Source organism: Carcharodon carcharias, chromosome 12, assembly GCF_017639515.1.
Source record: "Carcharodon carcharias isolate sCarCar2 chromosome 12, sCarCar2.pri, whole genome shotgun sequence".
In the NCBI taxonomy this organism is placed as follows: domain Eukaryota; kingdom Metazoa; phylum Chordata; class Chondrichthyes; order Lamniformes; family Lamnidae; genus Carcharodon; species Carcharodon carcharias.
In genome coordinates this window covers 112,209,641-112,221,985 of record NC_054478.1, presented here as the reverse complement: position 1 = coordinate 112,221,985, position 12,345 = coordinate 112,209,641, and the positions used below count along the sequence as shown (strand labels likewise).

General features: G+C 44.1%; 1 protein-coding gene across 2 annotated transcripts; it reads left to right on the top strand.

The window, feature by feature from the left end:
* Nucleotides 1–1,444: 1,444 nt before the first annotated feature.
* Nucleotides 1,445–11,309, top strand: LOC121284918 (gamma-crystallin S-1-like). Of its 2 annotated transcripts, none has more exons than XM_041200823.1 (3): nucleotides 1,445–1,456; nucleotides 8,524–8,766; nucleotides 11,034–11,309. In XM_041200823.1, exons 1-3 carry the CDS (start codon nucleotides 1,445–1,447, stop codon nucleotides 11,307–11,309), a joined length of 531 nt encoding a protein of 176 aa, XP_041056757.1. The 2 variants fall into 2 exon arrangements, with proteins under 2 accessions (XP_041056757.1, XP_041056756.1); XM_041200822.1 differs by lacking the exon at nucleotides 1,445–1,456 and adding an exon at nucleotides 7,674–7,712 and having other exon boundaries at nucleotides 8,524–8,770; nucleotides 11,041–11,309.
* Nucleotides 11,310–12,345: the final 1,036 nt, after the last annotated feature.

The window sequence follows — 12,345 nt, the reverse complement described above, 5'->3', positions numbered from 1 at the left end:
TGGCTTTCTAATACATCATCAAAGTTGTTAGTAAATACAGTGAATTCCTGAGAGCCAACACAGATCCTTACAGGCTACCACTAGTCACACCCTGGCAATCTGTGTACCTGCCCATTAGCCCTCCTCTGTGTCTCCTGATGCTCAATGAACTTCCCTAACATGGCCAATATTTGCATTCATTAGCATGAACTTCAACTTTAGCTAGCAGTCTCTTATGAGATACTTTATCAAATGCCTTCTGGAAGTCCATATTAATAAAATCCAAAAATCTTGGAGACAGCGAGTCAAGGGTTATGGGATTAAGCAGGAAAGTGGAGTTGAGGTCACAATCAGAATAGCTATGAGGGGCCAAATGGCCAACACCTGCTCCCATTTCTTATGATCTTTTGTTCTTACATTCTCCTGTCCACTACTTCATTTACCTTTTCAAAAGTTTCATCAGATTTGTCAGGCATGACCTATCCTTTACAAATTCATGCTGGCTTTCTCTGATCAGTTGAAGATTTCAAGCTTTTCAGTCACCCTATCCTTAATTATAGACTTTAGTAATTTCCTGTCAACAGATGTTAGGCTAACTGGGCTGAAGTTTTACCTAGTTTCCCTTTGTCAGCTTTCTTAAATAGCTGAGTAACATGGGCAATGTTCTACTCTAAAGTAATGGTTTCCAAATAAAAAGAACTTTGGAAGAGAATGGATAGTGCATCATTTTAAAAAAAATATTTATACCTAATGTCATAGAGATGTGCAACATCTTCTGCCTCATTAACAAAGCACCTACAACAATCACCTGAGGTATTTAACTGTTGAAGATGAACCAATAAAGGCTAATTGCTTTGACAATGAGGCCCTAATTGAAGTTAACTTCCAGACTGCGCTAATTGAGTGTCAGTTAGAATGCACGATTGTGTTCGAATTACTGGTAGCTGGAGAAGAGACGTCACAGGACAAGCCACCTCCTTTGTGTGTTTTAAGCACATGCTTTCTCGGCAGAACTATACAAGCAGTTAAGAATCTAAATGCACCTTTCTCTCTCTGCACAAGTTGCAAATTTGGAACCCTGTCTGTTATTACATACAAATATACGAACTGGGAACAGGAATAGGCCACTCGGCCCCTCGAGCCTGCTTCGCAAGTCATGGCTGATCTGATCTGGAATCTCAACTCCACATTCCTGCCTACTCCCACTAACCTTTCACCCCCTGGTTTATCAACAATCTATCTACCTCTGCCTTAAGAATATTTAAAGTCACTGCTTCTGTTGTCTTTTGAGGAAGACAGTTCCAAAGACTCACAACTCCTTGAGAGAAAAAAAATCACTTCATCTCTGTCTTATAATTAATTGTCTATCCATGTACAGCAGACACAGATTTTAAAGGAAGACCTCAACTCCACAGCTGTGTCTCCAGAAGACAGAAAAATCATCCACCAACAGTTTTAAACCATCATGACGCTGAAAGCATCAAGACCACCAGATTCAGCCTGAAGCCAGCTGAGACATCAAATTACGGACTGTGAATTTCTTTTATCTTTTATGGGCTCTAATTTGACCAATCCATCTTTCGCGTATGTGTGTGTGTGTTGTGTGTGTGTGTGTGTCGTTATTTTATTTTATTATTTTATTTCAATTGATTTAAGTATCATAAAGCTAACCTCTTTCTTTGGTTAGCCCAAGAAAACCTGTCCTATTGGTTCTTTTATGATCACAGCGCATAAACAGTTAAGTACTCTCAGAATTGGTATTTATATCTTTTCAAACAAAAACCTGTTGTGGTCAAAGGAGTATAGGGCAAAGAGGAAAACCATATGACCCCTCTTCACCTGGGATGAAGGTGTTACTGGAAAAGCCAGCAGTTATTGTCAGTCCCCAAATGCAATGGCCTCACTTACTATTCTTAGTTTCCTTGGGTTATCTGGCATGCTGACCTCTTCCTCTATTGCAGATACTGACACATCACTATTCAACATGTCCATCATTTTCATATTATCATTGACAACTAACTGATAACAGTTTTTAAGGCTCCTAACATTGCTCCTAACCCCCATCTTTTTCAAACATAGTTGTAATTTAAAACATTTTTATTCTTGCTATCCCTTACAAGTATATTTTTCACACGTATCTTTCATAGCTCTTACTGTTTTGCCACCTTTGCTGTTCTTGGTATCTTTCCCAGTCACCAGCATCCTTGCTTTGATTCCATTTTTGCACGCAATTTCTTTTATTTTCACATTGTTTCCTATCTCCTTAGTTGTCCATGGCTTTCTTTTCCTGATGTACGCATGAAAAGGGAAATTTTCAATTCTATGGGGAATGAACGGGAGCCTAATTGGAAAGCTCTTTCAAAGAATGGGGCAGATGTGATAGGATAAATAGCCTTTTTCTGCACTATATGATTCAATGGGCCAGATCTGCTGTTATTGGGAGAGACAATACACTGAACTTAAGTTGCTGATGTGTGTTGGGACCCTGAAAAATCCTGCCACACGTACACTCACTGTAATTGCCTGGGAGGTTTAAACTTCTAGTGGGTAGATTTGCACTGCCCCACACCCTTTGCAAATGTCTCTTACACTGCTCTCAGTTTCAGAGACTTGGGCGAGATACATACTACTTACCCAGACACTTGCCATTGAATTATTAGACTGTTTAATGTCTGATGTAACTCAGTAATTAACAGCATAACTCAACCATCCCTGCAAACACCCACTGCACACCATACCCCAACAATCCTCCCGAACGTACTATCCACCCCAACTGACCTGACTACTGACTCCCAGAATGCCCCCGACCTGACTACCACCTGCCAACCTGACTACTAAAGCCCCCTGACCCAACTATCCACACCTTGACCCAACTACCTAACCCCGAACCACTCACCCTAAACAACTAACCGCGCCCCCCACCTCAGCCACCCACCAACAGGGGTGTTGACGGTGGTGATATTATCTAAGGAATGTGCTAATGGGGACATTAAGGGTAGCAAGCAGGACAAGCTAGTGGCAGAAGGCCCTAGTGGGGGTGGGGTGTGGGGATGGGATCGAAATGGGCTAAAAGGTGAAGATAAAACAATAGATCTAAATAAATTCAACACCCCTTTGTCCTTTTGTCTATGACACCTTTGGCAATTTCTTCTTTGCCTTCACCTATCACTGGCCCTCTATCTAGCTCTACCTGTCCCACCCCCCTCTACCAGCTTATATTTCACCCCATTTCTCTATTTCCTTAGTTCTGATGAAGGGTCACATGGACTCGAAACGTCAACTGTATTCCTCTCCACAGATGCTGTCAGACCTGCTGAGGTTTTCCAGATATTTTTGTTTTTGTTCTAGATTTCCAGCATTCGCAGTATTTTGCCTTTATCTTAGTGTTTAATTGACTGCCACCTCTCTTCAAGGAATGTCTACCTTGAAGAAGTATTACTCTTCTCTCCGACAGGATTTTTGCCTGTCTCTTTTGCCCTGTTCGCCTTCATTGCTTTCCATTTCTCTCCTGGTGTTTGACAAGGTGTTTACTAAAACTTGCTTTCACAGCCATATCTCATTCCTCAGTGACTGTCTCCGTCTCTGACTTACCCCACGTGGATTCCAATTGAAGTTCTATCCCTCGTGTTTCAAACCCACCCAGGATTACAGGTATCTCCGGGACATACAATGCTTCTCGGACTGCTGTTCTCATCACATCCTGAGATTCACATTCAGTGCCATGCGCTGCCGTATGAACCCACTCGATCTCTCCCTCCAGTAGCACTGATGCACCCAATCTCTAAGCTGTCCTTGCCCCCAGTTTCATTTTATTCTTCGTCTCATCTGTTGCCTTAACAAGAAACTTTGTCTCTTTCTTTCAGATGCAAAGGAACACAAGCTTCAACAACTCATTGACACCAATGCCCATCCAGGACCCTCCACTCCTGCCCATCCCTCGGTCCCCACCCCATCTTCCATTCCCAGCCCCGGCCATGAATTCATCATACCCTCTGACCTTCCCCTCTCTGATGCTGAACGTTTAGTGCTCGGCAAAGGATTCAGTTTCATACCCTTATGCCCTCACCTCAATGAATTTCGGGCTCGACATGATGCTGAACTCTTCTTCCACTGCCTTCCCCTCCGTGATCACTTCTTTGGGCAGGAGTCCTCTCCCGGTTCAATGGATCCTTTTACCTGCCTCCAATATTCTCCCTCCACCTGGACCCCTCCCTCTGGATTTTTACCTGCTCTTGATCTTTTCATTGAGAACTGTCGGCGTGACATCAGTCATCTCAATTTCTCTGCTGCTTTGACCCACTCTAACCTGTCTTTTTCTGTACTTGCCACAATCGGTTCTCTAAGGTCCTACCCTGACTTTGTCATCAAACCCGCTGACGAGGGTGGTGCTGTTGTTGTCTGACGCACTAACCTCTACCTCGCAGAGGATGAGCATCAACTTGCAGACACTTCCTCCTACCTCCCCCTGGACCAAGACCCCACCACTGAATATCAAGCCATTGTTTCCAGGACTGACACTGACCTCATCTCCACTGGAGATCTTCCCTCCACAGCTTCCAACCTCATAGTCTCCCAACCTCAGATGGCCCGCTTCTACCTCCTACCCAAAATCCACAAACAGGACTATCCCAGGAGACCGATCATGCTAGCCTGTTCCTGCCCCACGGAACTCATTTCTTGCTATCTTGACTCTATTCTCTCTCCCTTTGTCCAGTCCCTTCCCACCTACATCCGCGATTCCTCTGATGGCCTACATCATATCAACAATGTCCAGTTCCCTGGCCCCAACCGCCTCCTCTTTACCATGGACATCCAATCCCTCTACACCTCCATCTCCCACCAGGATGGTCTGAGGGCCCTTAGCTTCTTCCTCAAACAGAGGCCCGAACAATCCCTATCCACCACTACTCTCCTCTGTCTGGCTGAACTTGTTCTCACACTGAACAATTTCTCTTTAAACTCGTCTCACTTCCTCCAACTAAAAGGCTATGCGAACCCGCATGGGCCCTAGTAATGCCTGTCTCTTTATGGGGTATGTGGAACATTCTTTGTTCCAGTCCTGCTCCGGCCCTCTCCCACAACTCTTTCCCTGGTACATCGATTACTGCTTTGGTGCTGCTTCATACTCTCGTCTGGACTGGAAAAATTTATTGATGTTGCTTCCAATTTCCACCCCTCAACCATTTTCATATGGTCCATCTCTGACACTTCCCTTCCCTTCCTTGACCTTTCTGTCTCAATTTCTGGTGATAGACTGTCCACCAATATTCATTACAAGCCCATTGACTCCCACAGCTACCTCAACTACAGCTCCTCACACCCCGCTTCCCGTAAAGATTCCATCCCATTCTCTCAGTTCCTTTACCTCCATTGCATCTGTTCTGATGATGCCACTTTCAAAAACAGTTCCTCTGACATGTCTTCCTTCTTCCATAACCGAGGTTTTCCACCCACAGAGATTGACAGGGCCCTCAACTGTGTCCAGCCCATCTCCCATGCACCCGCCCTCACACCGTCCTCTCCCTCCCAGAAACATGATAGGGTCCCCCTTGTCCTCACTTATCACCCCATCAGCCTCCGCTTTCAAAGGATCATCCTCCGCCATTTCCACCAACTCCAACATGATGCCACCACCAAAAACCATCTTCCCTTCACCCTCCCAGTGGCTTCCTGCAGGGATTGTTCCCTCCAGGACACCCTGGTCCACTCCTCCATCACCCCCTACACCTCAACCCCCTCCCATGGCACCTTCCCACACAACAGAAGGTGCAGCACCTGCCCCTTTACTTCCCCCCTCCTCAGCATCCAAGGGCCCAAACACTCCTTTCAAGTGAAACAGCACTTCACTTGCATTTCCCCCAACTTAGTCTATTGCATTCGCAATGCGGTCTCCCCTACATTGGAGAGACCAAACGCAGACTGGGTGACCGCTTTGCGGAACACCTTCAGTCTGTCCACAAGAATGACCCAGACCTCCCTGTTGCTTGCCATTTCAACACACCACCCTGCTCTCAAGCCCACATATCCATCCTTGGCCTGCTGTAATGTTCCAGTGAAGCTCAACGCAAACTGGAGGAATAGCACCTCATCTTCTGACTAGGCACTTTACAGCCTTCTGGACTGAATATTGAGTTCAACAATTTCAGATCATGAACTCTCTCCTCCATCCCCACCCCCTTTCCGATCCCCCTTATTCCAATAATTTATAATTTTTAAAAAATATATATTTTTCTTTTCCCACCTATTTTTAAATTTAATTCGATCTATTGTGTCATCTCCACCTTTTAGCCCATTTCGATCCCTTCTCCCCTTCCCCCCACCCCACAACAATGAGGGCCATCTGCCACTAGCTTGTCCTGCTTGCTACCCTTAATGTCCCCATTAGCACATTCCTTAGATAATATCACCACCGTCAACACCCCTTTGTCCTTTTGTCTATGACATCTTTGGCAATCTCTCCTTGGCCTTCACCTATCACTGGCCCCCTATCGAGTTCTACCTGTCCCACTGTCCCCCCTTTACCAGTTTATATTTCACTCCATTTCTCCATTTCCTTAGTTCTGATGAAGGGTCATATGGACTCGAAACATCAACTGTGTTCCTCTCCGCAGATGCTGTCAGACCTGCTGAGTTTTTCCAGGTATTTTTGTTTTTGTGCAACAAAGTGATATTGATTAAAACTTAAAACCGTGTTTAGCCAGTATTAATAAATACCCTCTCAACATTGCGGTAATAATGTCACCAAATAGACATGCAGTCATAAAAGCATAATGTCTTTGGACCACAATCTGGAATCTAAGCACACTGGCAGGTGCATATCAGCCATAATGCAGAATTCTGTAAAGTTAGGCTGCAACGCTGTTAGTTAGGCCACATCTGGAGTACTGTATACAGTTCTGGTTGCCATACTATAGGAAATATGTGATTGCACTAGAGAGGGTGCAGAGAAGATTCACCAGGATGTTGCCTGGGCTGGAGTGCTTCAGCTATGAAGAGACTAGATAGGTTGGGGTTGTTTTCCTTGGAGGAGAGAAGGCTGAGGGGGAACCTTGTACTGAGGTGTACAAAATTATGAAGGGCATTGATAGGGTAGATAGGAAGAAAATTTTCCCCTTAGTGGAGGGGTCAGTAACCAGGGGACATAGATTTAAGATGAGGGGCAGGTGGTTTAGAGGGGATTTGAGGAGAAATGTTTTCACTCAGGGGGTGGTTGGAATCTGGAACACACTCTTGAGGAGGCAGGAACCCTTACAACATTTAAGAAGTATTTAGATGAGCACTTGAAACGCCATAGCATACAAGGCCACGGGCCAAGTGCTATAAAATGGAATTAGAGTAGATTGGGGCTTGATGACCAGTGCCCACATGATGGACCAAAGGGCCTCTTTCTCTGCTGTAACACTCCATGGGCTGAATTATCCCCCCATTGTGGGGGAAGTTAATGGTGCTTCCGATTGGCGACCCCGATTGGAGGTGCGGCACCATTTTATGTGGGTGAGCCAAGTAAGGCCTGCCCAGCGTGACGTCCACACAGAAGCGCTATGCGTTCCTGTGCGGGCAAGGGGGAGGCATGTGTGCTCTTTCATGCATGTGCACGAAGGAACGCACTCATCTCCTTGAGGCTAAGTGCAGCCTCAGGGAGATCATCTGTAAATGTAAAAAAGACAAAAATAGAAAAATAAAATTTCCCTTACATGTCCCCTCATGTGACAATGTCACATGAGTTGGGACATGTCCATAATCTTAACATAATCTTCATTAAAAATTTTTAAAGCCTACATGAAAACTCATCCCGTCAGTGGATGAGATTTCATGTTTCTTCTCGTTCCCGCTGGGGCTCCTGGCCTGCCCACCAACCTTAAGACTGGATGGGCAGGTCCTTTAATTACTTAATTTCCTCTGTCAATGGTGTCAATTGGCCATTGACAGGTCAGCGGGCACACAGCTGATTTGGCTGCGTTCCCGCCTTCCTGAAAATTTAAATCGGGCGCAGTGACATCGGGAGTTTCCCCCAACGTCACCGCGCATCATTTTACGCATCAGGGAGCAGGCCCTGCCCCCACTCGATACAACTTTTGGAAACATACCTGGTTGAATGTGTAATGACAACTGTTTGAGAAATTGAGAGCAAGTGGTGTATAGGGAACAGAATGCGTTCCAATGAATGTTACTGTCATTCACTCAACAATTAAAATGACACGAAGGCAGAATGCAATCAATCACAAATAGGTGCCTTAAAACAGTTTTGCCTTTTAACGGTTTTCTTTACAATGAGTGTATGTGTCATGGATTTTGCTGTTTTAGTGCTGATTTCAAACCATGGCAAATATTAGAATAACAAAGTATCTGCCAGAGAGGCCTCTTTGTCTAGTGTATAAATACCAAGCTGTGTGAAGCAGTGAAACATTCAGTCAGTTACTTAGCTTCCTCTCAGCTCAAAATGGGAAAGGCAAGAATCAGAGTTTATATACTGTATTAGAATTCATCATTAAATATTTCCTAGTTGGATAAATTACTAATGAATAAATTGATCCCTTTCCACAGATCATCTTTTACGAGGACAGAGACTTCCGGGGTCGGCACTACGAGTGCAGTAGTGACTGTGCTGACCTGTCCCCTTACCTCAGCCGTTGTAACTCCATCCGTGTTGAGAGTGACTGGTGGGTGCTGTATGAGAGACCCAATTACATGGGATACCAGTATGTTCTGAGCAGGGGAGAATATCCTGACTACCAGCGCTGGATGGGATTCAATGACTGCATCAGGTCATGTCGCTCCTACCCATATGTAAGTTACTTCTGGTGGTTTATATATGCTATGGAAATGAAGACTTAGGAAATGATCAGTGTGCTCAACATTTGAGTTTGTGCGCATCAGCTCTGAAGAGCCAATGGCTGTTTTCACAGGTCTGATTTTAACTTTCTCCAGTGATAGTTAACAGGTAGTGGATTACCTGCCTGTCACACACCCAGCCTGATTTACCAATCCACTAACATGCATTTCTGTCACTGCCAGAAGTTAGTATTAGCCATTGTAATTTTGTACCTGCTGTTAAATTATACAGTTTGGTCTTAAATCAATAGTTGTGCAAATTAGGAAGTTAGTCATAGGTGTCAAGTGATGATAACCTGTTACAAGATTCAAGATTATCTGGGATATAATTGGATACATTTATTTGGAATTAATTGGAAAGGTAAAATAATGTTTAAGTTTAACTTCTGAGAACCTTTCTCAGTAAAAATTAAGGGGTTAACTTTGACATGATAATATTTTTGATGGGCTGGCAATTGTGGCTCACACAGCCAGCCGGAATGGTTGAAGCTCTGAAGAAGTCATACGGACTTGAAACGTTAACTCTATTTTTCTCCCCACAGTTGATGGAATACCTGCTGAGTTTTTCTAGCATTTTCTGCTTTTGTTTCAGCTGGAAAGGTGCTCATTTTTCAGTCTCCCCGTCAGATGCTCGCAGCTTGCAAGGCAGTGGACTGGAGCAAGAAGGAAGCCTGACAAATTACCTTTTTATTAATCCCTTTTCTTTTCCTATGGCGCCATGGCAGTTCAGTGAAATTAGTTCCATTTCTGGGAAAGTTTAATACGCTCTCGGCTCGTGCGCACTAACTCTGTAGTTTGTTCCAATCTTACCTCTACCATTTCAATGAGAAATTAACTTTTACTCCATTTCCCTGACCTCTCAGTGGGAAAACTGCACTCTGTGATCTGGCACCGATACAGAAAGGTCCGATAGCACCTGCTTCACATCCTGGGCCAGAATTTTACGTTTGGCGTGTGGGTGCATGCCCGACACGCCCAAGCATAATTTGACATGTGATGTTTCATTCAACGAGCACCCGCCAGAGCCGGCTGCATGTCCGCTGATAATTGAAAGTCCTATTGAGGCCATTAATGAGCTAATTAATTTGAAATTTATGCTGCCCGTACAACCTAACGGTTGGCAGGCAGGCAAAAAGGCCAAGCGGCCTTTACATTTTTTAGGAAACCTCATTCACGAGTGGGATGAGGTTTCCTAAAGCTAATACAAATTAAATTAAAAAATTATTTTGAAATTAAAATCATGTCATATCTCATGTGACACAATCACATGTTTCATTAAATTTTTATCGTCTTTATTAATTTTTTTTAAAAAGCGCTTCAATCTGCCTGAAGAATGGAGCTGCCTCAGGGAGATTGATGTGCTCTTTCACGTGCATGTGCAAACTGTGCGTGAGGCCCAGGTCTCCCTCCTCCCACCACCCGCACAGGTAGCGCTTAGCACTGCCACTCGCGATCCGCACAGAGCAGGCCTTAATTGGCCTGCCTGCTTGAAATTGGGGTGTGGAGCCAAGCGTGGGAGGCAGTTGGCCTCCTGACTACCTCCGCCAAGCCCACCCGATGAGAGAAAAACTCTGGCCCTGGTCTCTGCTGTGTGACTCTGAACACATTGTGGGGCAGTGAGCTGAGTCGGAACAGGGTGTCCTAGGAAAATTAGGGGTCAACTTTTACACGATATTGACTATTACTGGAGTATGGTATTCTGAACTGAAAGTCAAATTGATGCATTAACAGTGTAGAAAGTAATAAGGTCATCTACAGATTAGCTATGACATGACTGGCTACAATTGGCTGACAGACATACTTGTACTCACCCCATTCATCCTACTGTAATTGTTTAATACATTATAGAAAAGAGAAAGCTGCCCCTGCACAGAAAAAAACAGAGAAGGAGTCTCATCCGAATAGGAACCAGAAGTACATTTAGATTTTTGCTGATATTGATAAACCTCTCACTGTGTCCACCAATTAATAGCAGCCCCTTGTGCACTCTTACACACACTTCACTGATTCACTGTATAAAATTACATAGGAGTTGGTAACATGTCTCAAATATAATCAACCTATTGAAATGATGTTAATAAATTATCTCAGCTTTGCTCTCATCGTTGCTGTCATCATCTGGGCTCCGTTATATTCCTTCCTTTACCATGTTCCTCTTTTTCTACATATACCAAATGTACATTTGCAGTTTCATCGCTAATATCATCTTATTGCTTTTACAGTACCGAGGTGGAAACTACAAAATGAGGATTTACGAGAAACCTGACTTTGGAGGACAGATGATGGAATTCATGGATGACTGTCCATCTGTCTATGATTGTTTCCGTCACCGTGACATTCACTCCTGCCACGTGATGGACGGTTACTGGATCTTCTATGAACATCCCAACTACAGAGGCCGACAGTACTTCATGAGACCCGGTGAATATAGGAGATACAGTGACTGGGGCAGTTATAACCCAACTATCGGATCTTTCAGGCGAATGAGGGATTTCTAGATTGTTACAGTAAAGCTTGACCTTATCATCTGTCAACATAATAAAAGGCCTTCTGTTAAACTGTCATCTTGTTGAAATCAATTAGCAATCTGATGGTCACATGCACAATATTTCACCACAATGATCTCAGTTATGTGATTACCATTAAAGTGATAAAATAGAGAAGCAGCAAATGTGTGGACCAAGATACTGCCAGAAAAGCTGGGAAGGGGCCAATCTCCTGCTGACCTTATTGAAGTTTGTGTAGTCAACAGGAGATTATCTAATTTTCCTGGGAACTGCAGGCACCTTTTCCCTGGCCATAACATCCTCAGATAACAAATACTCCCAACTTTCCTGAAGCTGCTCTGCTTCAGCTTACTAACCTATTCAACCTCCAGTGTTCCACCAGTGCATCTGCAGACTGGAAAAAATGGCAACTTGCAGAACATAATCCCCACCCGCAGCACCTCCCACACTGAGGTTTCATGAGCTCAGGGGTGATGTAGGCAGGTTTGAAGGAAAGAGGGACAGAATCTGAGGAGACGAGAATGTCAGCTAATATGTGGATCAGGTAGGAAAGTTGATTGCTCAGTAATTTAGTGGGAATAGTGTTGGACAGGATGAGCTTGGAGTGGGCATAAGGTGTGATCGAAGAGAATCTGGTGAAGGATCAGGATTAGGCCAGGGGAGATCTTCAGAGGAAGTTTGGCTCAGGGGCAGAGGCAGCCACACAGGCAAAACACCAGGAGAATCAGATTCATTAAAAAAAACACATTCACATTACATGACAAAAATAACTGTCACAGTTTGATTGGGAAAATCCCGATTCCTTCTGTTTGTCAATTTGTCTATTACAGATGATTGTAACAAGCATTATATAATGAAAGATCATCCTTTATTTAGTACTAATACCAATCTACCTCTTATCGTCATTGCTTAGCTGATGACTCCGTACATGTTGAACACCACTTCGGAAGAGGCACTGAGGGTAGCAAGGGCACAGAATTTACTCTGGGTGGGGAATTCAATGCCTTTCATCAAGAGTGGCTCAGTA